The sequence below is a fragment of the Mastigoproctus giganteus genome, chromosome 5, assembly GCF_048544385.1.
Source record: "Mastigoproctus giganteus isolate SK-2022 chromosome 5, ASM4854438v1, whole genome shotgun sequence".
Lineage (NCBI taxonomy): Eukaryota > Metazoa > Arthropoda > Arachnida > Uropygi > Thelyphonidae > Mastigoproctus > Mastigoproctus giganteus.
Window position 1 is genome coordinate 196,317,286 of NC_143579.1, and position 24,611 is coordinate 196,341,896.

At 36.2% G+C, this 24,611-nt stretch overlaps 1 protein-coding gene across 1 annotated transcript in view; it reads left to right on the top strand.

Annotated features, from left to right (window-relative positions):
* Positions 1-16,838, top strand: part of LOC150085972 (pescadillo homolog) — a 76,551-nt gene extending 59,713 nt beyond the window's left edge. The window contains exons 11-15 of the mRNA XM_090373623.1: positions 3,184-3,309; positions 8,278-8,462; positions 12,628-12,723; positions 16,012-16,241; positions 16,710-16,838. Coding sequence (XP_090229749.1) covers positions 3,184-3,309; positions 8,278-8,462; positions 12,628-12,723; positions 16,012-16,241; positions 16,710-16,808 — 736 coding nt within the window. The 3' untranslated portion in view covers positions 16,809-16,838. The remainder of the gene's footprint in view (positions 1-3,183; positions 3,310-8,277; positions 8,463-12,627; positions 12,724-16,011; positions 16,242-16,709) is intronic.
* Positions 16,839-24,611: the final 7,773 nt, after the last annotated feature.

Consider the following 24,611-nt stretch of genomic DNA (forward strand, 5'->3'; position numbering starts at 1 on the left):
TATCAAGTTTCTCATTCCATCATCTTACATTTTCAGTCAGTTTCTTCTGTACATGGATATTTTGTGGGCATATTTCCATTCATTCAAGACCCAATGATACTAGTTTTTGAACTCGACAAGTGGTATCCTCTCTGTTGTATCACCTACTATATGTGCACTGACAGTCATGCCTCTTTGTAATTCTGTGAGATCCTGTCATTGCTGGTGAAATAATTTGGGTACAAGTTACATAGCTGTATGCACTTCCCTGCATGTCATACAGGGAAGTGCTATAAAGATATATTTTTGCATAGGTTGTTGCATATAGCCCAAACCCTACAGGCTCCTAATAAAATGGCCAGGTAGTGTATATATTCTAGTGCAGGGGTCAGCAGTCTATGATACTGGTACCAAAGGCAGCCCCAGAGACTATCCTCAAAAGCACCATGAGATCATTTCAATTAATCACTCAAATCATTGTCGATTGTATTTTGATTTAATTTCAAAGCTAAGCTTCCCAGATCCCCTGATTTCAGACATTTCAGTAGCACAAAACGCCAATTTCCTCTATACGTGTATATTTATATGTTTCCGCCAGTTCTGAAAGAGAATAAATTGACTTATCTGAAAGGTATAAATCGCAAAATTATTAGAACACAACTTACCTCCAGTCCTCTTGCATCCATCCTGTGCATTCTTTGTACCAACACACTTTGGTGTGGTATTGTGGCTTCTGGGTTACTTCTGTAACTTAGAAACCTTCATACCAAAGTGAACTTGGTACACTATCCCTGACAGGTTGTCAGCTCCTGTTGTTCCAAGGTATGTATAGTCTAATAATCTTTGGAAATTGTCTAAGTTAGTGTTAAAATAATTGTGGCAAAGAGAGGGGAGAGAGTATATTAAAGGTGGGGCAGTCACTTATTTTTTAACATATCTAAATACAGAATTTTCCTCCAAAGAGCATACCCTACTAAATCCTTTTTTCACAACAATAGATAACTATTATTATCCAGAAATAAAATTCTTGAAAGTTTTTTTCTGGTACATTTGTACTATATATTGTTCTTTACATGGTGCTTCACATGGGTTGGGATCTTGTTTCTATAGCCAACAGACCCAAAGATGGGATAACATTTTGTTTTCTGGCCCCAGTTGATTTTTTGATACCTAATTTAAATATAATATGTACAACTAGCAATTGATGTACATAATTGATTACTATATAATATCGGAGTAAATACACCATAGTTAACCCATAAATTTGAACTACGTATGTAGCGTAATAGGCATCGTTTTAATTGTATCTCATATTGTGGTTGCCTTCACAACGAGATAGCTGCTATTATATTACTTCAAATAAATAACGCTTCTCTAGTAGAGAAGACTGCTGTTATTTATTTTCAACGGATACCACCACCCAGATGATCATTTCGAAGCTAGCGAGCTTCATCATCAGTGGACGGGCAGGTACCCTGGTAATGCAACGTGCCATCACAGTTGCGAAGTTATTTCCACAATATGAGAGATGCCAAAGGGTGCTGTTAATAATGTATTAGAAATAAATGCTCAAAGGCATAATTCCTTATGGGGGGGGGCAAAAAATATTTAGCAAATAATTTGATTAGTAATTCTAAAATAAATATTATAATGTCAGTGTTGGCGTTTTTTCGCTTGAAATACCAAAAAAAAAAAAATCTTTTTTTTTTTTTTTATGTCGCATATATGTGGCCCACATGGCCCAGTCATCATCATCATCAGCCATTTTCAGTCCACTGCAGGATGAAGGCCTCTCCAGCAACTTTCCAGTTCCTTCTGTTTTGAGCACTGGCCATCCATTTACTACCCACAAACTCGTGAATTTCATCTATCCATCTCCGCCTTTGTCTTCCAGGTTTTCTTCTAGCTCCTCTTGGATACCATTCTGTTATTTTCTTAGTCCATCTGTCATCATGTCTTCGAGCTATGTGTCCTGCCCAAGACCATTTTAGTTCTTTAGTTTTGATAAGAATGTCCTTTACTTGAGTTTGCTGCCTAATCCATGTGTTTCTCTTCTTATCTAACAGTCTGATTCGCAATATGATTCGTTCCATTCTTCGCTGTGTAGTTCTCAGCTTCTCTTCCATTCTTTTGGTGAGTGACCAAGTTTCACTTCCATAAGTCATGGTGGGGAGTATACATTTGTTCATTATTTTACGTTTCAGACAAACTGGGATATTGCTCTTCAGTATGTGACTATATTTCCTGAATGCTATCCATCCAAAATTTATTCTTCTCTTGACTTCCAGCCATTTATCATTATTACAGCTAATAACTTGTCCCAGATAAGTATACGACTCCACCTTTTCAATTACTGCTCCTTCAATCATTATTTCCCTTTCTGTGGCATACTTGTTCATCATTACTTTTGTTTTAGCCATATTCATCTTTAGTTCAAAAAGATCTTTTAATCAATCCAACAAGTTAATCAGATCATTAACAATCCCAGAACACCAGGTTTTAAGTGAATTAGCAGAGTACTATCTCTTTCTGTGTACTCCATACCAGCATTACGTAGGCTTATATATGAAAGCGTAAAATGACTGCTTATATTAGTGACAGTATACAAATGTTATTAATATAAAAATATTTTAAACACTTTAAAGATTAGGGAACTAATTTTGCTGTAGTCTGGTGTAAAGGGACCATTTATCTGATAGTAAACTAATTTTAAATAAAGAAATGATTTTTACAATAGGACCACAAGTTAAATGTTGCATTCCTGTTGTATATTGTGTATTAAAAAAAAAAAAATATATATATATATATATATAAATTATATGTTTTTTTTCTTTCCTTGTCTTGCATATGTTTGCATTCAAATAAAAAGTAAATAGTGTAGTTTCAACTTTACGATAGTTCATGCTAATTGCATGTACGTGTTATCAAATTTAACAGCAGAATATTTTGCTATATGTTCCAACACAGTTACATAAATAGCAGTTTGTTTAGTTTTGTTAAAATGTGAATGTAGGGCTGGGGAAAGATTTTGAATGATTTATTCCCCCCCATCCAGTGATTTAATCACAAAGAAAAACATTTAAAAGTACAGGCTTTGTGCAAATAGCACACTGCCCTGTTTATAAATAATATAAATTTAAAAATGAATAAATACACTTATAGCTTTGCTTTCTAATGTGTTTCCAATATATAACAATATTTTAGATCATTCGGTGGAATTGCTTCGTGGGATAAAACTCTGTTTGTTGGAGCCACATATGATGAATCAGATGTAACTATTACACATCAGATTATAGATCGACCTAATAAAAAACAACAGTATTTAAACAGGTAAGTAGGTTTTAATATACAGTGAAACTGGCCTAAGTTGTTCTTGAAAGAAGCAAACATTTGAATTCAAGTAATAAAACATCTTAAGAGGGTGGAACTTAATTTAAGAAATTTAAGTGTCGAACAATTTGAACTTCTCAGGCACAATAACATTAAATAGGATCCTCTTAAACAAGTTTCATTACTGAATATCAAATCACCTTTTCTTTGTATTAAATTCTTTTCTCTCTACCGTTCTCCCAACTCCACTAATCACTTGGAGCTCTTTGACTTCCTCTCTTTGCAACTTGACTTTCTGCAGTCCAACTTTCCTAACATTGAGGTGTCGCTGAGGCTTTTGCAATTACTAATGACCTTGAACAGATGTTCATTTACCTACAAGAATACCAGCCAACATGCTTGATCTTTTTCTCACAAACAACCCTTCTAAGTACACATGTCGAGGTTGAGAGGTTCTCTAGGCACCTCAGATCAAAATTTGGTGATGGTCTCTTCTCCAATGAAACCTTCCTCTTGTGGCTGTATCAGCTTTGCGTTGTTTAGCATTACAAGAATGCAAAATGGGATGACCTGCGAGATTTCTTTTCTTCTTTTCCTTGGTCGGATTACTGTTTCAAAACTTCTGATGTCAACTTTTGCTCAGATCGTGTCAGTGAAATTATTCTTGTAGGAATGGAATCCTTTATTTCACACTCCACTTTAAAATCTCGTCCTTTATCCAAACTTTGGTTTTCCAATAAATGTGCTAAGGCTGTTCAAGAGAATAACGTTGCATATCGTAATTGACTTGTTTCCAATTCTTCAGTTTCGTTTTCTGCCTACACCAAAGCTCGCAATAATCATAAATCAGTTCAAACTAGATTTTGAACAGGCTAAGAGTATAAAACTTGCTTCTTGTCCTAATGGTAGCTGTGCATTCTGGTCTCTTGCCAAAACAATTGGCTGCAACTTTTGCCCATCTCTGCTCCCACCTCTGTCAAAATCAGATGGTTCTGTTGTCACTTGGCCGAGGATAAAGCTGACCTGCAAGTATCCCATTTTTCTTCCAACTCACGTATTAATGATCTTGGTAAAACACCTCCCACCATTCCTAGCATGCTCCATTCAATGCCTCCTATGGTCTTCTATTAGAAGGATTTTGACGAATCTTGATGCTAAAAAAGCTCCAGGTCCTGATGGTATTTCTCCACTTGTTCTCAAAACCTGTGCTCCCGAACTTACTCCTGTTCTTTGCCAGCTTTTTTTACTTTCTTATTCCAAAGGTGTTTTTCCTTCTGCTTCGAAATGTGCTCATATCCAGCCAGTTCCTAAAAAGGGTGACAAATCCCTGCCATCCAATTATCATCCCATTACAATTACTTCTACTCTTTCTAAAATAATGGAGAAATCAATTAACTGCCAATTCTTAAACTACCTAGAAACCTTCCGTCTGATCAAACATTGCCAGTATGGATTCTGTCAGCGTCGATCCACTGGTGATATTCTGGCTTATGTTACTCATTTATGGACAAATTCAATGGAAAAATTTGGTGAAACTAAAGCAGTTGCTCTAGCTTTAGTTTCACATCTGAAAGGCCTTCGATCATGTATGGCATAAAGGTCTTCTAAACAAGCTTCCATCTTATGGTTTGCCAACTGTTTTTAGTAATTGGTTATCCAGCTTTCTCTCAGATTGCTCACCGAGGGTGATAGTAGATGGCTGTCTTCTAACTTCTCCACTAATGCTGGTGTCCCCCAAGGTTCAGTTCTTTCCCCCACTCTTTTCTTCTTGTATATGAATGACCTTCCATTAACTGGAAATCCTATCCATAGTTTTGCCGATGATAGCACATTGCATTCCACTTTCCAATTTGAGAAACCTTGACCTCAATCAGCTTAAACTTCTCGAATATCTGCTACCAATTCCTTAAATACCGAACGCCAGGTATTTAAGGAATTGGTAATTCTCTAGTGGGGCAAAGACAACTTAGTTGATTTGAAACCTTCTAAAACTCAATCGTCTTATATCTCGCAAAAAGGATTCTTCTGCTCCTATGCTTATCTTTGGTGACTCAGATTTCTAGACAAGTTGATATATCTTTTTTGGGGATTACCCTGACTTCTAATCTCTCTTGGCACAAGCACATTACAAATATTGCTTCCTCTGCATCTAAAAAACTTGGTTTTCTCTTTCACTCTCGGCGTTGCTGTTCACTCTGTGCAAATCCTCCCTACCATGGAATATTGTTCCCATATCTGGGCAGTGCCCCTAGAACCTCTCTCAAGCTTCTAGATTCCATTCAGAAGAGAGCAGTTAGGTTAATTAATGACTCCTCTCTAACAGAGTCTCTCCACTCACTGTCTCATAGATGTACTGTTTCTGTTGCATGCCTTTTCTACAGATACTTCCATGGGCACTGTTCTTCTGAGTTGGCTTCTATAATTTCTGCTCTCTCTTTCTAAACAGTCCGAACATGCATCGCCACCAGCCAACATCCATTTACTGTCCAACTTCAAACTCACAGAATCAACTTTTCATCTTCCTCGTTTATTCATTGAACTGCCATTTTCTGGAAGAACCATCCTTCATATGTCTTTCCCGAAAATTACAGTCTACAGAAGTTCAAGTCTAATGTCAACAAATATCTTCTTTCATCTTTTCAACCTCCAACCCAAGCACGGTACTAAGTACTATAGGTTCTAATACCTCTCGTGTTTGGGGTTTTCATAAAAAAAAAAAAAGGGGGGGGGTAAAAAAAAAAGATGAACGAAAAAATTACATTACACATATCTAACATCTGCTAGATGTATGCATTGAAAAATAAGCTGCAGTAAAGTGGTAAAAAAAAAATATATATATATATATATATATAGTGGCAGGCAAAAATAAAACTATATCACTTGTGTGTTTTGTGCTGCATTGTGGGTTGCAGAAATATTCAAAATGCATTTGTTTTATGGGTTATATATCTCTGTGAATGAAATCCAATAAAAAGACTCCACCTGATATACCTAATTGCTTCAAATATCTTTCCAAAGGGTAAAATGCATAGTTAATGGAATTATGAGAAATCATACAAATGGCAATCATGACAACCAAACATACATTTTATTGCATTTACATGTACAAACTGAAATGACAAGTTAACATAATAGTATTATGTACTGTAACCCAGCAAAATAAGCCCTCGTAGAGTTAACATCTGGATATATGGTTGCTCAATTTTGTGGTACTACAACCTTACAATGTTCTCCTGCAGCTGAGTCTTTTTCGCTTCTTCTGAGCAATTTTAGACAACGACATGTACCAGCAAATTTCTATAGGGTTCAAAATATGGACTGTTGCCGGGCCAGTCCAACACTGTAATGCCAGCATTTCTGAGGTATGACTGCACCTTAAGGGAGAAAACATTGGTGTAAGTATGTTTTAAGCCTTGTGAGACAAGACAAACTCATCATTAAATCCAAATAGCATAAAACTTACCAGTTCTGCTGTGTGGCAAGGTGCTGAGTCCTGTTGAAAACTGCAGTTTTGGACATCTGTGTGGTGATTCCTAATAACGGGTTTCAGGCACTCCTCCAAGATAGCGGTGTAGGTTTCTGCATTCACCCTTCCATTAATAAACTTAATTCATCCCACCCCTTTGCTTGTTATGCATCCCCAAACCATCTGACTGGCAGGGAACTTTATAGTCGGTGTTATGCAGTCAGGATGGTATGCCTCCGATTTTCGTCTTCTGACATATCGCTTCCCATCAGAGCCATGCAGGTTGAATTTCGATTCGTCAGAAAAGATTATGGTGTCCCATTGCTCTTTTGTCCATGAAACGTGTTTTAGCCCAAGAGTTGCTTCTTCCTCATTTGTTGTGTCAACAAAAGCTTCTTAAGACGACAGGCATGCAGACTACATTCTGAAAGCCATCTTTGGATAGTTCATGCACTTGGGATAAAACACCAGAGGCCATCTCAAAGCCCAGTTTTAGATCAGGAGCACTAGCATGGTGATTACTAAGGCATAGCCCTTTCAAATATCAATCTTGGGAAGACATAGTAACTCTCTTACGGCCTAATCCTGATCCCTGGGATCTTCTCTTCACATCACCGGTTTCTTGTTGACTGGTGGTAGCCTATTTTATCAGCAATAACACACGTAGAAAGCCCTTCCTGGGACAGTGCAACAGCTACACTTTTTTTCTTGGTGTCAACTGTGAACATATGGAGCCATGCTTACACCTCCACAAAACAGGATACTAATGAGCATGTAAACCCTTCCCACACTGTTATTTCCCCACATGAATAGCAATCGACCTTTGTTGGAAGGAACTAACCCTTTCTATTTGCATAAATATTGAGTTCAGCAGCTATTTTATGTAATAGCTTCTGTGTTGCAGTCATTCAGACATCAGAGGAAGGAAATTTAAAGTCTTCAATAGAAAATTTTGTTGTTGCTTAATGACTAATCTAGAAGGTAGATAGATACTAGCATTACTTTCTTCAACCTTCTTATTTGTAAAAGAATAAGAAGTTTACCTCAATATGATACATAGAACACTTCTGTATGATACTCTCCAGAAATTAAAATGTAAACAATAAAAAAATCGAAAATCTCATTACAATAAGAAATAATGAACAATAATTAAAAATCAATTTAACACAATTAAAAATTAAGTAAAAAATTAATTTTGTACTTCATTTTTAATTGTGTTAATTTGATTTTTAATTATTGTTCATTATTTCTTATTGTAATGCAAGATTTTCAATTTTTTTATTGTTTCGTTTTAATTTCTGGAGAGTATATATAGAAGTGTTCTACGTATCATATTGAGGTAAACTTCTCTTATTCTTTTACAAGTATTGATATCAACGTAGAATGTATTGAGCATTATAGCTCTGGTTCATACTATCAACCTTCTTATGTAATAATAATATCTAGTTTTTAATTTGCTGATTATACTTATATTTACTTTTATCTTTGTTATCCATATTTAGGTATTATATTCAGCCCCAGTGGGTGTATGACAGTGTTAATGCCAAAATGTTGTTGCCAGTAGAAGATTACTTTCCTGGTGTCATTCTTCCTCCTCACCTTTCTCCATTTGTAGTAGAGAAAGAAGGGGACTACATTCCTCCAGAGAAACAGGCTTTGCTTGACATGCAAAAGGGAATTAGCACAGGCAAGTAAATTTTTTATTTTTTTTATCTATTTAATAACTATTTTCCACGTTTCAGAATATGAAGGTGTTTTTCAGTTTAACACATTCACTGCTGGCTTTTCCAGCAATTTTTTGATTCAAGATTGAATCAATCGGAAATGGGGAGGGCAGAGACATTTTTGGGCTTTCTTCTTCCTATGACTGAATTAGCTCAGCCTCTGGCAAAGGTTGCTTGACAAAAATATTTGGTTTTTCTTCTGTTATAGTGCAAGAAAATGTTCTAAAAGTGGTTCCCCTCCAAGTGGCTTAAAATCCAATTGTTGCATATTTTCATCATGATGCAGTGAATGTGTTAAGGCCTTAGCTAGAACCATACTGTTGTATGTCATACTAAAGAACAGCAGCACAGAATTCTTGTTACTCTTTAATAAATTATATTCTTACCCTTCGATATATTTTTTTATAAGTTTCATAACAATGATTTCACATAATCTAATTCACAAGAATAAATTTTAATCTTGTATATAATAATAGAAAAATCTCATATGGAACTCATTACATTAAACTATATTATGAAATCCTCAGTCTCGTGAAAACTTAAAACCTTCAAATACATTTTGTTTGCTCTGCTAGACACGCAAAATAAAATAAGCAATTTATGTTACAAGAGACCCTGGAAAGATTTATATGGTATGGTCACTGAAGTTTCTCTCCTTAATTATCATTTTGCATAAAGATATTTAAAAATATTTCTAATATCTTCTGGTTGTTTTTTTAAGTTGGTGAACTGAAAGAAAATGTTGGATCAGTATTGTTACAAGATAAAAATATCTGAAAGAAATGTTAAGCTAAAAGAATACTTGCTAGAATTATTAATAGCATTAATAGATATCAATTAAATACAACAATTTGGTTGTATTTAGTTGATTTTTCAGTGTCAAAGAAAGGATGAATCTTATCCTTCATTTCAAGTACTAGTGACAGTACTTTGTCTCTAGAAAGCCATCTTGCTTCTGTATGAAAGAGAATATTGACATGTTTTCCATGTTAATGTTTTGGAGAAAAAAGATGTGGTTTAAGAGGCCTACTTTTTATATAGGTAACCATTTTCACAAATGGGTCTAGCACATTTTTCCTGACTTCATATCATTACTGAGTGTTTTCCCATCCAGCACTTCACAATGAAGAAAGCAATATGTTGTTATGACATCACTGTTAACTTTCTTCACTAAAGATACAAACCCTTTCACTGAGCCAACCACTGATGGAGCACCATCAATGGTCAGCTCACCATCAATTTGTATTGAAAATATCTTGTCCTGTTATTGTTTCTTCAAGTTCTTTACAGCAAATAAATGAGTACTTGAGCCTTTCCTCCAATATCAGTTGATTCATCTACTAATAAATACTTATATTTTAAAAAAGTTTAACTTAAACCCAAATTATGTGGCACCCTTGGAATGTTGTTGTGACACCCAGGTTGAAAACCACTGTTTAGTAGGTTACTGTGCTGAAATTACAGAGAATACCTCAAATTTTAGTATATAAAGAATGAGACTGGTCACTTCTAATATTTTAATAGATATTCTGGTCAGTTATAGTTTATAATTTGTGAAGATAATTAATACTGTTATTTATTACACAGCCATGATCGGTAACAGCATCAGTTCAGATCAACATGCACTATATCTATTGATGTGTAGTGTGTTTAGTGTCAAATGGCACCTGGGCTTCCCCCCCATCTCTGCATACTATACATTATGGGTGTGAAACAGAACACTGTCAATGCCAGAGGTTTAAAAGTGTATGGCTTTTGTATATGTGTAGTGTCGTGTACCATTGTCCTCTGGTCGTTTAGCTGCTGGGCCCCTGTGACCCAACGTTGTCTGCACTCTGTCTCACAGACCAGATACACCAGTATTATAGTTATTTACTCTGGCAGGTCCTGCCACCTAATTTCCTGAGATTTCAGTGGCTAGGACCTAGCACATTTTCAACCATAAAAAAAAAAAAAAAAAACCTGTTATAGATCACGGTCAGCCAAAAGGAGTACTATTTATGCGAATTGATGTAGTAAGTTTTTGGGTGTAGGGCTCAAGCAATTTAGAGATGATTCGGACACTAGTAGTTGTAAGTTATAGAGGGGGAGATTGGAGGGAAAGACAGAGATAAGGGGTCCAAAGAGAAGATGACCCCCAAATCAGTGGAGCAGGCCCATGCCCCACCAGAGGGGAAAGGGGAGACCAGGAGTCCCTCCCCCCTGCCCGGGGAGTGGAAGCAAAGGACCATGCAAGGGAGTGTGGCTAGGTAGACCTAATGGCAGCATCTGAGCTGTGCTGGTGGTTGTGTCACTCCTGGGACGAACCAAGGAAAGAGTTGTATGGCACTATTCCCGTGGAGGTTTACGGTTGAGGTAAAGTTTGTTGCCCGGCAAAAAAGGTCTTGGGCAAACTTGGAAAAGGCGTGGTAGTGTTGCTCATGTTCCAGAAGGTGGTTTTCTTGGAAGCAATTTCTTTCATTACCTTCCTGTGGAAGGTAATGAAAATGTGTCAGAGATCTTCGTAAAGTGGGCAGTGATACATAAGGTGATCCCAAGTTTCATGGGATCCACAGTTACACAGAGGGTTGTCTGTTATATGGAATGAAGTCAGTTTTGCACAAATGGAACCATGCCGTGTGAGAAGGAAGGTGATTTGTAGGCCTGGGGAGAATCATGTCAGGCATTTGGGATAAACTGTTTGGACTTCTGGAAGAAATTTTCGGATTATGGCCCCTTTGTAGACTCCATCCACATAGTCTGCCAGACCTGTGTTAAATGGGTGATAAGTCTCTTTTCTTCTGCAGTCCTATTGTTGAGTAGATCAGAGGTGAAGTCTAATATTGTGTCCAGTTTTCCTTTGGAGAGTTGATAGAGTAGATGGACAATTTCTAGGTCTAAAGGTAGTACACTTGCTAGGACTTTCAGGCATGGTTTGAGACTGTCCGACACGCTTGTGTTATTGTTAGGGGGATAGAGCGCTGGATGGTTTCTAGCTTTCAACGATTGACGACAGTCTTTGCAAACCACACCCCGGAGGTGTAAGTGATGGCGGGGATGAAAACTGCCTTATAGAAGAGTGCCAGGATGTGCTTTTTGAGGCCCAAGTCTCGCTGGGTTACCCTGACCACTAGGGCAGTGTAGTTTGTGGTCTTCTTCCGTAGGTTGACAAGATGCGGTAGGAAAGATAGATTTTTTTTTGTCGGTGACTACTCCAAGGTATTTCATTTGGGCTTGCAGTTTTATGGTAGTGTCATGAATCTTTATCTGTGGCAGTCTTGTTGGTAGAAGTGTGCCTCTCAGTAAGACAGAGCAGGTAAGATGTTCAGTTGATTATGAGTAGCCCATTATTGTAGCACTGTCAGTGCACGATTTGCATAAGTCTCTAAGAAAGCCCTGGAGTCTGCCCCCAGCATCAGGTCATCTGCGATTGGGCTTCTCCAAGGACATAGTTCCAGAGCATGGGGCCCTAGAATGGAACCCTGCGGGCAGCCAGGATGTTTCTATCTGAAAGATAGCTACTGATGCAGTTATATAGGTTCTCCGGGAACTTGGCTCGTCTGATGATGTGTGTGTTCATAGGTTAATCTGCATGTCTTGTGGGATGAAAATCGTATACTGCCTTAAAGCAGTGTTTCTCTGCCACAGTCTTATAGCGGTTTCCTCACCACCTAGTTTTGGTAGAGGATAACTTACCTATCATGGTCCCTGGTATCTCCCAATGTCCAGAAAATTGTGTAATCCAGCAGTTGCTAGACTGAAGGAATAGTCAAAATGGTAGAATATGGTTATGCCATTATTAGGTAAAGACTGATCCTTGACTTAAACACAAGTGTCATGATGTGGCCACAACTGTAACATCGAATGAGGTTGGTGCAGGAATGCTTGTTGTAATATTACTGCATGCGCCTACCCTGACATTTGCAAATGGCAATAGACATATTACAAATTATACGTAGGTTATTCATTTAAGAAGTACAGGTACAGCATTTTTAACCATTAAAAAGTTTATTATTGCTTCAATTTCCTGTTTCAGCACATATATGTACCTATTGAATATAAATATATATATATCTTATTTTGGAATGTACAGAGTTCGTATATACAGACTGCCATGCACTATATATACTCAGTAATTTTATCTTTTAGGAAAAAGAAGACCCGATTCTGAAAGTGAGGATGAATTCTCTGAAGAAGATGACCAGGAAGAAAAGAAAGCTAGTGATGATGACAGTGGTGTTGAAGGTTTGTATATTAACTGTCTTAACTATTGTTCATATTTTTATTTTAATGGTTTGTAATCTGAAGGAAATATTACATACAGCAAAAATTTCTTTATCTGACATCAAAGCAATTAATGTTTCAATGTCTAGTTTCTTTTTGGACATCTGGTCTCAAACCCTACATCAAGCCTACCACTTTTCCAAAAATAAAAATATGCAGTCAAACTGCTCATAATAATAACATGCCAAAATCACTACAAAGGATTTTTGCCAAAAGAGTTAATAGAAACACAGGCAACTGTTTTGCTACTAGAAAAGCATAATAATTCCTTTCCTATATTCTGCCAAATAGCTGGAGCTGATATTGTCTCTTAAACTCAGTGCCAACCTACAAGTTAGCCCTTGGGCTTCTCAGACTATCTAATAGTTTCAGACTATCTAATAAGACTTCAGAAACATAAGTAGCACACTCCATACGTTGTAAGATTTCAGAAAGCTATTGTTCTTAGAGTAAGTGGTTCTGATCCTTTTTAATATTTTTGCATTATTTGCCACTGGTGAGGGAACCATAAAATTCTTGAAAAATATTTGGCTTATCTGTTTGTCATTATTAGTTTTCCAAATTATTATGTTTATTCAATGCAGTGCATTTATTTTACAAATTGTTGTTCACCCTTGCATTCTTAGTAATGCCTTTCAGCTCTTTCATACTGAATAAGAATCTTCACTGGCTGTTGTTTTTGAAGTACTGTCACAAGACAATATAAGAATTGAACTGGACACAGTTTTTTAACTCATCACCTTTACAGCAATATCTGAAACAGAAACATCTGTATTTTCATAATGGATGTGTAATTTCATCAGCAATAAGATTATGAAAATATGAGTGCTGTAATTTATTCATGATTTCATCCTGGATAACAGAAATTATGCATTTTACAAGCTCAAATGAGTAGTTCTTGCTTCAACTTTCTGGAAGTTGAATGTGCTTAGAAACAGTTTTGAATTTAATTAACTAATCAAAGAATTTATTTCAATAACTATAAGGGCATTATTGATATTATTTTTGTATATTTTGGCTTTACTTTTCTCCTTTTTTTTTTGTTCTCTCTAATCTCATCTGAGATGAGAGATGTTTCATCAGTAATCTTCCAGTTCTAGTCACTTTACCTCAGTGTTGTAATTGAACTAGTATGAGATATGGTTGAAGTGATGTTTGGAGTAGAACAGCATCCAGTATATCCAATTTGTATTTTCACTGGTCCACTTAGTACTTGCATTTGCTTTAATGCATATCAAATAAGTCATATCAGAAGTTTGGGTTGGTATGTAAGTACATTGCCAGTCATCATTCATTTGATGGGGGAAACACTTATATTTCCAACTTGGCCATTTTTAGTCAATATACTTTAGTTATAACATGAAAATCAACCCTAAAATGTGAAATTGTTAGTTCCACTAAAATGCAAGCAGCACAATGAAAACAAATAATGCTAATGTAGTATCATATGCAGTGGTAGTTATTATGCTTAAAGGAAGTTTCAGGAAGCACTCTGGCACTAGTTTAGATGAGGCTATGTACTACAAGTATTAAGTATGAGCAATGTCACAGAAACTATAAATGATGTTTTCTGATTTGTGCATGGCAAAATAGTGGCTCTGTGTGGAAGTAAAAATAGCCATGCACAGCCATTGATCTATGCAACTCAGAAACATAAGTAGCACACTCCATAACTATTGAAAGGGTGGTAAATTACCAGTATTTCTGTAATAAAAAATTCAACTACAGTGGATTCCGGTTATTTGGGCCACCGGTTTATCGGGGCAGCTGTTTATTTGGGGCAAATCTTAAAAAACAGAAACCAATCGAGAAAATAGCCAGGGTTTACTTCGCTTAATTGGGACAAAATGCTGCTTAATCGGGGCAGGAGACCTCAGCACTGGAGATTACCCTGTGATTGTCTCCGACCGTACCACGTAGTTCAGTCGGATTTCTGGAGGTCACAACCATAAAACAATTAGCAATGGGCTTTTCTGTTAGTGCAGTCTATCATAAACGGATGGTACACTCTATCTTACTGAATTTGTGATAATACCGACAGCTGGAATTCTGTGGGTTATTGTGGTGAAATGTGTTTACACTTCCATGGAATCTTCAATCATATAAAAAATATAATTTTCAGAATCTTTTCTTCATTCCTATTTTTAAAGCTTTGTAACTCGTTACCCCGTTCTCACTTGCGGCGCATATTGTGTTACTTGCAATTTGTGTGTGCCGTGTTCTTTATTATTGATTGCTTATCTTTTTACTGTTTTAAATTTTAACCCCCACCCACAAATGTCAGCGAACAGAAATGTCAACTAGTTTAGTTAGTATGTACATATTACAGTGCGTATTAATTATTCCGATTTTCACGTATTATTTAATTTTTTAATTGGTAAAGTAATAAAGAGTAAATTTGTGCTTAATATCCTATTTTCGCTAAGTAGAATCGCTGTTTAATTGAATTAAAATTCAATTCACGAACGTGATCACAATGACTGGCGCTTACTACACATCGTAACGTGATTTGATTGTACGGTGAATTAATTGTAAAGGGAGGTGGGTACATTGTATTTTTAACTATTTATGTGAAACTTCGGATAATTGGAGCAGCCGCTTAATCGGGCCAAAATGCACTAGTCCCGATGTGTCCCAAATAACCGGAATCGACTGTATTTCCTTCCTGGGCTTCATACACTGGTTACAGCTTGTCTTGGAGGTGAGGGACAGGTGTGATGAAAAACACTCCTTAGTCACTGGTAAGCATAGTGATGAAATACCATCAGTGAATTGCCTCATCAATAGACAGTTTGTACCACCAGTGTCCCATTCCACCATATCTATAGTTACAGAGTAAGCCATGGTGGCTTACATTCATACTAGGATTTACCACTCTGGTAGAATGTATCAAATAGCTGACAAGAAACTACTACTGATTGTAATTTCTTTTTCTGATAACATTTAATAACTGCATTAATGTTCAGTAATGACATTTTTGGATGCTCTGTTTGGTTTACTTGGTGCATTGACTATTTTGCTCCTAGGGTATACCAGTTCATATAGTATTTGATGTGATCTTTATCACGTATTATGTTGTTCAGGCTGCAAAACACATTAACTCAAAGGAAATCCCTTTCTCTTCACCTAAAATACCAATCTCGGATGGAGAGAACTCTCTCCAAGTCAGTATGTAGAGATAGTCAAATTTGTAATTATATAATGCTGTTATTGCTGTGATTTTATTTTCAAATGGTTCATTAATTGTAGATGAGGACCCTCCAAAGGACTCAAAGAGAAAAAATAGAGCAGAGTCTCCTGTAGTTAATAAAAAAGCTAAAATGACTGTCACTGAGGGAAAAGTACAGTCCGAGAACAAGCTAAAAGCTGAAGAGATCCAAAGGGCTGAAGAAAAAAGACTTGCAGTGCTCATGATTCCTAAGAAAAAGAAAAAATTATATGATAAGATTATTTTTGGGCAGAAAAGAAAAAACAGAGAGGTAAGCTTGACAGTAAGAATAAAGATACTAATCTGCGATGATTAAAAAGTGAAATTATTATCCTAATTTGAGATAAATTAATGAAATTGAGACCATTAATTTTATTATTTTTTTTAATATTGGAAACTTTACCTATCCTAGCATGCTGCTTTGCACCTTTAATTTATTATTGTGTAGTAAACCGCTTAATACCAGTGGCATTCTGATGTGTAAAATAATGTGCATGTATTACTTAATATAAGTACAGTGGTTTACAGTTTAGTGATTTTTAATTATTCTTTCATAAATATCAAGTGGTAATATGACTAATGAAGTAAATTCCGATTAATGTGAACACAGCATGACATTAGCAGTAATTTTAAGTCAGCCAATATTTTTTGCCAAATGGGTTTCTCTATTTTGAAAGCAGTGTTAGATTATAAATTATTGTAGCCTCACTGTGCATTTTGTGTTTTTCAATATTTACAGGCTGAAAATCTCAAAGCAAAGCGAGAAAATTATGAAAAGTTATCCAAAATCAAGAGGAAAAAATCAAAACAGAAAGGGATAAAAGAAGCACAGAAGTAATTATTTTTCCCTATCACATTTGTGTATTATATCTCTCTGATGGTCATGTATCATTCCAATAAAACTTTTTTTTAATGTAGCCCTCATTTTCCAAAAAAATAAAATTCATCCTATTTTAATAGAGAAATGCATGGTAATATTTAAAGAGGATTCACTAAATTTTGTATGAATCCACATAATTCTTGTTAATTAGGAAATTGTGTTTTTTGTGCAAGGATCTTATTTTCAAATATTGTTTTTTTTTTTAGTAATGCTGCAATGGTTTATCCTGTTATTCACTTTAGGCCTTGAAAATAGGTAATATGACTTGCAAGTCCAACTGAGTTTGCATTCCTGATTTATATTATTCATGTTGCACACACATGCTCTTTCATCCCAAAACTAGATAAGATATTCTGAATGTAGTCTTTTGAAAAGTTCACACATCCTCAATTTAGATAGTTTAATGGCTTCCATCAGGACAGCTATTTCAAAAAAAAATAATAATAAAACATTTGTTATTGTTAAGAAGCTTCCTAGTATTTATATGCATAAATACTAAGTTATAGCAAACTATAACTTCTATTTTTATGGTACAGATGGATTGATGTCACAAAACATGATTAATAGAGAGATGGACATCATTTTTAATTTATGATGAGTGAATATCTTCCTGTCGTCAGGACATATTTTTAGACATACATTTTTAAGATAATTAGTTATAATATTTTCTTTTGATGAAATCCATCAATGTTATATTTTGAGATTTTGTGAAATGTTTAAAAAGCATAAAAATTTAAATAATGAGAAAATATCTAGAAGGTTGGCATATGTTCAGGTTATTGGAGGCTATCCAACTTCTCTTAGAAAGCTGGATAGCCTCCAGAATTTTTATATGTCCAATAATAAGATATTGAAAAATATGGGCAGCTAATAAACTTCCCTACCATGCTGTTGGTAAATCTTCCCATAAGTAATAGTCTTTTGTTGTTATTATTATTATATTAAAAAAATTGTGAGATGTATAATTCCAGATGATATCTGTTTGCTAATGATTTGTTAGTAGTCATTACAGTGAATTTATATGTTGGAAAGTGCAAGCAGAAGATCGGTGTTTTTTTTTTTATTAGAAAACCATATTGAAAAGTTAGTTTTTCAACTTGAAAAATGGACAGTCCCACCTATACAACATGCAGCTTGTAAATAATACACCAACATCTGACCCAGGGTTACCTTGCATTAATTGGAAAGAAACTTGCAACCACCTATTGACATGTACGTAAAGAGCATGACAGCCAGTAAGATTACTAAAAAGGCAAACTTTTAGAAATGCTTATTGTCCAGAACATTTGTATAAGATGTAGAACTGCTTGAGGGACTAACAAAAATCTTATCTCCAAAAATGAAAAAAAAAAAAAAAAAAAAAAAAATTATATTAATATAAAGAAAAACACTATTAAACCACAATCAAATAATATGTACATTTACTGGAATAAGAGAACAAGATAACCTCCAATGCAGCTACTTAACAAGGCAATATTCAAACTCAACTGAGTAATACTGTGCTAGTAAGAGCCTTTCACTATCCTGGCCCGACAGCGTTACTCAGTTGAGTTTCAAAACATTGCCCTACATTAAGTACCTGTATTGTGGTGAGGGTTGCAGCAGCTATCTGGTTCTCTTGTAACTGTTCTGATGAAAGAAATGTACTTGGCATTTGCACTTGGTTTAATGGTGTTTTTCTTTATGTTAATATCATTTGCTATGGAGTATCATGTACCATCCCCTTTTCAAATAAGTTTAAAAAAAAAAAAAATGTGAAAAGACTATCTCAAACCTGCACACTTATTCCAGTGATGTTGCAGTACAGTTAATCCCATTCTTGTAGAATACAAGAGTGGGATTAACTTTTAGAAATTTGACAAGTGTGATCAAGAGAATTGGTTTTGTAAACCAAGACACCTTTTGTCAGCATTCCTTTTCTTTTAAACTTGATAGTATCTTGTAATTGACAATCCATCTTTCAGAAACATTTAATAACCCCAATTCCTTTCTCACAATGATTTACACCTATTCATATGAAATGCCTAGAGCCTGCACTATTGATTGATAATAACTGGTCTGACATCATATCATGTATTACATCAATGTATTTTGTTGGAAATTAGTCATTGTTAGCTATCCACTATGAAGTGATACTCTTTCTGTCTCTCCCACTTGAATTCTGCTATCCATTTTTTTCACTATGTCATATCATTAAGCAGATGTACCATATCACCATGGATTTCTTTCAGTTTTAAACACTTTTGCAGGTATGTTATGAAATGCAGTGTTTAAATTTTTCCATTATTTGAAAAAAAAAAAAAGAAAACACTAAGTAAGATATAATAAAAGCATGAACCTCTATTTTTGCATTTGTGTGTGCAAAGGGCCAAATAACGAAACAATATTATATTTACTGTTTTATTGTCATCATTTCTACATGCAGCTACAAACTTCAACCCCCTCTTCCCATACTAATCAAAATAAAGACTATTGTCCCTTTGTCAATAAATGAATTGACATTGTAACCTTATTATTTGAACTGCTGCTAATGTAGGGCTGATGTAGCCAAGTTGTCATGGTGTGAGTGCAATAGCACAGGTGTTTTGAGTTGACTATGGTCAACTCAAAATACATGTGCTAACCTAGGAGCAATTACAATTGCTCACTAGTTATGTTCCTAGAACTGCAATGAAAACAACAGGAGCTGATCAACCTCTGTATGTATTGACCTGTATACAGGGTGTTTCAAAACTGATGGTCAATAATTTAAAAGTGAAAAGTACAAACTAAAATAAGCAAAAAAACTCCCAGTGAACATCGGGCCACAAATGAACCGTTTGAGATAATGCACATTTTCTGTTAAGATCCGCCACTGGCTATGGGAGCACTCGTTTAGCAAAAAGCTGCGAATACTTTGTTAAGGGTGGTTTTAATAAACATAAGATAATACTACATTTTTAATTTTTAGTTTTAACACCACAGGTTTTTACAGATGTTATGTGTTCAAAATGCTGTCCTTGCATCTGTATGCAGCTTTGTAGCCTCCTCTGCATCGAGTTGCAAATCCTCTCGGGCATTCCTGGGTCATTTCTGATTTGCTGAAAGGCTCCTTCAACCCACTGCAATTCCTCAACTGTGTTAATGTCAGAAGTGTACACCAAGCTTTTTACGTGACCCCAGATACAAAAATCCATAGGATTTAAGTCTGGTGATCTGGGAGGCCACATTACAGGCTCACCTCAACCTATCCACCGTTAACCATACCTTCTACTTAGATACTGAGTCACAACTCGAACAAAATGTGCCGGTGCACCATCATGCATAAACTACATGTTCTGGCGTTGCTGAAATGGAACATTATCATCAAGGAGGTCTGGGAAAACATTCTGCAGGAACTGAAGGTACAACTCTCCTGTTAGCCTGTTTGGCAGAAAACGTAGTCCAATTAGATAGTCTCTTAGTAGCCCTGCCCATTCATTCAACGAGAAACTTTGCTGATGTCGTGACTCCTGAATTGCATTAGGATTTTCATCAGACCAAACGTGACAGTTATGAAAATTAAAAATACCATCACGAGTAAACCCAGCTTCAACAGTGAACAACATGTTTAAAAATTGGGGGTTCGGGACACTCTGTTGTTGCATCCACTGGCAGAAATTCACTCTTGGGGGGTAATCTGTATTGCTGAGACCTTGTACACAGTAATTGGCAATATAAAGTTTGCCACACAGTTTTTTAACTCAGTACACGCTCTTCCCCAGCAACCCTCTTTGTCGAAATTCTTGGATTCTGTTCTAACACCCTTTCTTCAACATCAGGTGTTATACTTCTGGGCCTACCTGCTTGTACTCCATGTGCAAAGTGCCATGTTCTCTAAGGCATTGATGTACCCTGATGATTGCGCAACTGTTTGACTGCCTTCAGCAGGGAAATGCTTCTTGGTACAAACATATGCAGCCATGACTGTACTGCCATTGGCTTTACCATACATGAAGTGCATGTCTGCATACTTTTCGTTGCTGTTACCTCTTTCCATGTTGACTATCCTTTGACAAGGACTAGTATGCCTGCTACATCTCAGAGTATTGAGAGAGGGAAAAGGGAGAGAAAAACCTAAACAAACAAGTCAGTGGTATATCTCACTAGAAATGTGCAACAACATTTCTAGTGAGATCTGCCATTTTTCTCCCCAGCAGAGATCTCACTGAAGTTTGTGGAGTGGATAAATCCTGTGAACTGACTTAAAACCTGTAAATAATGTTCGACTTTTGCTCCAATCATGCTTTGAGCCTTTTTCTTTTCTAACACTGAAATATCAGTTGCTGTTGGAGACTGTATATCATAATTAAGCAGGATATAGTATTTGTACTTGCATATCAACTGCATTAGAAAATTTATATTAATGTCATTAGTAATAGTCATATAAAACATCTGAAAATATTTATATAACTGGATTGAAGGACTTTAATTTGGATGAATTGGGTGGCACAGTACAGCAGATGTCTTGATATGACAGGCTATCAAAAGATTTATTCAAGTTCCTTTTGAACCTTTTAATTAGTGGTCTGTAATAACAGGTTTGCTGTGTCCAATGCATATTATAAGCATCAAATATTACTGCAACTGAAGTGCATATAGGCAATCATTCTTAAGTGGTTAGTATGCAAATTGTGCAAAAGGAAAGGCATATGAAATCAACTGTTTGATTCTATCAGCATACTGATTGAACTCTGAGCTATTAGCAGCAAAGCCTCATTTTTTATTTATAACTTGGTACACATTTTTATTTATTTATTTATTTTTTTGATTGTGTTGAGATTACTTTATATACATGGAATAAACTTTCAATAAAATTGAATTTTGTTCTGATTTAGCTCAATTCAAAAATAAGTATGCATATTTAGCTATGAATACCATTCTGAATTTTCAAAACATTTTTCAATGTTCTGAAAATTATGGCATACTGGATGCAGTCTTTCAAACATTGGTGACATCAAACATGTTAAGGGATGGGTGTTTTATATCACCTTGGAAGGATGCATTATTAACCCATCACCAGTCATGGAAAAATTTGAAATTACTCTGAGTACACAAAGTTGAAAAATCAACAAAAATAATTCAAAATTGTTCAATTTCATGAAGCCACCTATATTTTCAATCTTATATGAACACATCTGAGAAAAATTCATGTTCTATATTAAAAAGATATATTTTTAATTAATTTTTAAATTTAAAACTTTGCTCTTCAACCAACACTTTCATTAGAAGCCAGCATGTCAGTAATAGGAAAGTTCACTGCATAAAACATGAAGTGTGCACATCAACAGTTTGATTCCACATGATGCATCAATGTCATGGAGTCAGAGAGTTTCTGATTTGAAAAAAAAAAAAAAAAACATTTGCAGTAAAGCGAGCAAGCTATCAATAATTCAGTGACAAATCTAATCAATGTACGCATATAATTAGGTATAACTTAATCACAAATTTTTTTTGATTGTGTGATAAACAGATATTTAGGAGTTTTAGCTGTTTTTGCAGTAGGTAAAGCACAAATTGCTGAAATAACAGAATTTTCTGCAAAGTCAAAGAAAACATTTTCAAACAAATGCCATTTAGAAGTTTTAGTTGTTTGCACAATAGATGAATCACAAATTCCTGAAATATTGACAGGATTGAATTGACCCTGCACAGCTGATTCCAGGTTAAAGCTATTACAAAAATCACCTGAAAAAAAAAGAAGAAATTATTCAGGTTTGTATTGCCTAATAGCACTCATGCCTGGTAAAGGTCTATGAGAGGATGTGGGCAAGCAGCATTATATGCTATGTTAATTTGAGCCATTTGGTTTTTGCCACACAGTATAGCTTTTCTCAAGGTCATGGCACTGGTGATGCTCTTCATTCAGTATTGGCTTTCACTAAAGATGAAGGTAAACACACCGATGAGCCAAAACATGACCAGCAAATCGTTATGCAAATAGCAACTGCAGGTGAACTACGGCACATGCACGGATGCTGGACATGGGATAAAAACACCTGATACTAAGCTCCGTTAATCAACGTTACTCTTGTTCTTCAGATGGGAAAGCCAGCGGACTTGAGCGAGTTTGACAAAAGCCAAATTGTAATAGACGACTGGATCAGAGCATATCCAAAATGGCACAGCTGGTGGGATGCTCACGGTCAGCTGTGGTTAGTACCTACTAAAAGTGGTCTGAGTAGAGGAAACCCATGAAGTGCCAGCAAGGTGTTGGACGACCATGGCTCGTCGATGCTTGAGGTGAACAAAGGCTCTCCCAGATGGTATGTGGCAACTGTGGTGCAACTTGCTGGTGACGGGAGTAATGTCTCACAACACACAGTACATCAAACCTTGCGGAAAATGGGGCTGTGTAGCCGCTGGCTGCTCCAAGTGCCCATGCTAACCACGGTTCACCGGCAACAGTGGCTACAATGGGCACATGAGCATTGAAACTGGACCTGAGTGATTGGAAGAAGGTTGTCTAGTCCATTGAATCACATTTCCTGTTACATCATGTGGACAGCCGGGTACGTGCATCATTTACTTCGGGAAGTGATGGCACCTGAATGCACCAGGGGACGAAAACAAGGTGGTGTCATGCTTTGGGTGATGTTCTACTGGGATACCCTGGGTCCAGTCATCCATGCGCCAGGCACTCTGACGTCTATCACCTACCTAAACATAGTTGCTAACCAGGTATACCCTTTCGTGGCAACAGTCTTCCTCTCTGGCAGTGCAGTCTTTCAGCAGGATAATGCACCATGCCACACTGCCTGGATTGTTTGAGACTGGTTCACAGAACATGAGGAAGACTTCCAGGTATTGCCCTGGCCTCCAGATTCCCCAGACATCAATCCCATCTGTGGTTTGTGTTGGACAGCAACTCCGATCTGCAGCGTCTCAACCACAGAACTTAAAGGATCTGCTGGTTACGTGTTGGTACCAGATACCACAAGACAGAAATCTTGTAGTGCCCATGTCTCACCAGGTACAAGCTGTTTTGGCTGCAGGTGGAGGACCAACATATTAGGTAGATGGTCATAATGTTTTGGCTCATTGATGTATGTTAGTAGTAGCAAAGGATGCAAGCTTATACAGCATCAGCCAAAAGAAAACAAAAAAGGATAACACTTCCACTATAACCTGTCTATCCCTTATAATAGGTTGTATAGTTCTTATTTGAATTTATTCAAACTACCCACTTCTGCATCACTAGATGGAAGTTTGTTCCAACCTACTGGCTGAAGGATCCTGCCTCAATAAATTTTCCCCTCACCAATATTGTTCTCTACACCTATTCTAGCAGATCCTGGAACTAATCTCCAGATCAAGACTAAAGTGTTAGTAATGATTATTAATTTGTTCTAAGACGACTTTACTCCTTTCAGTAGTGTGTGTGGAGAGCTGTTTAAAATGATATTGCTATGTTATGAATCTGTTCAAAGCTAGGAATCAGATTGGATAAATTCCTATGGAGAGCTTCATATTCAGAATGCAGTTTTAATGTTAAATATCTTAAGAATATGCCTAGATGGCAGATACCATATTCTGAATATTTCGTGTGTTACTTTAGCATTTCCAGAGGCATATGATACAAGAAAGCAAGCTTATACAGCATCAGACAAAAAAAAAAAAAAAAAAAACCCTTCCCATTGTACCCAGCCATTCACTCCAAAAGTTGGTCTAGTTCTGCCTCGAATTTATTTAAGCCATCAACTTCCGAAACAACAGATGGAAGTTGACAATTGGACTCAACCA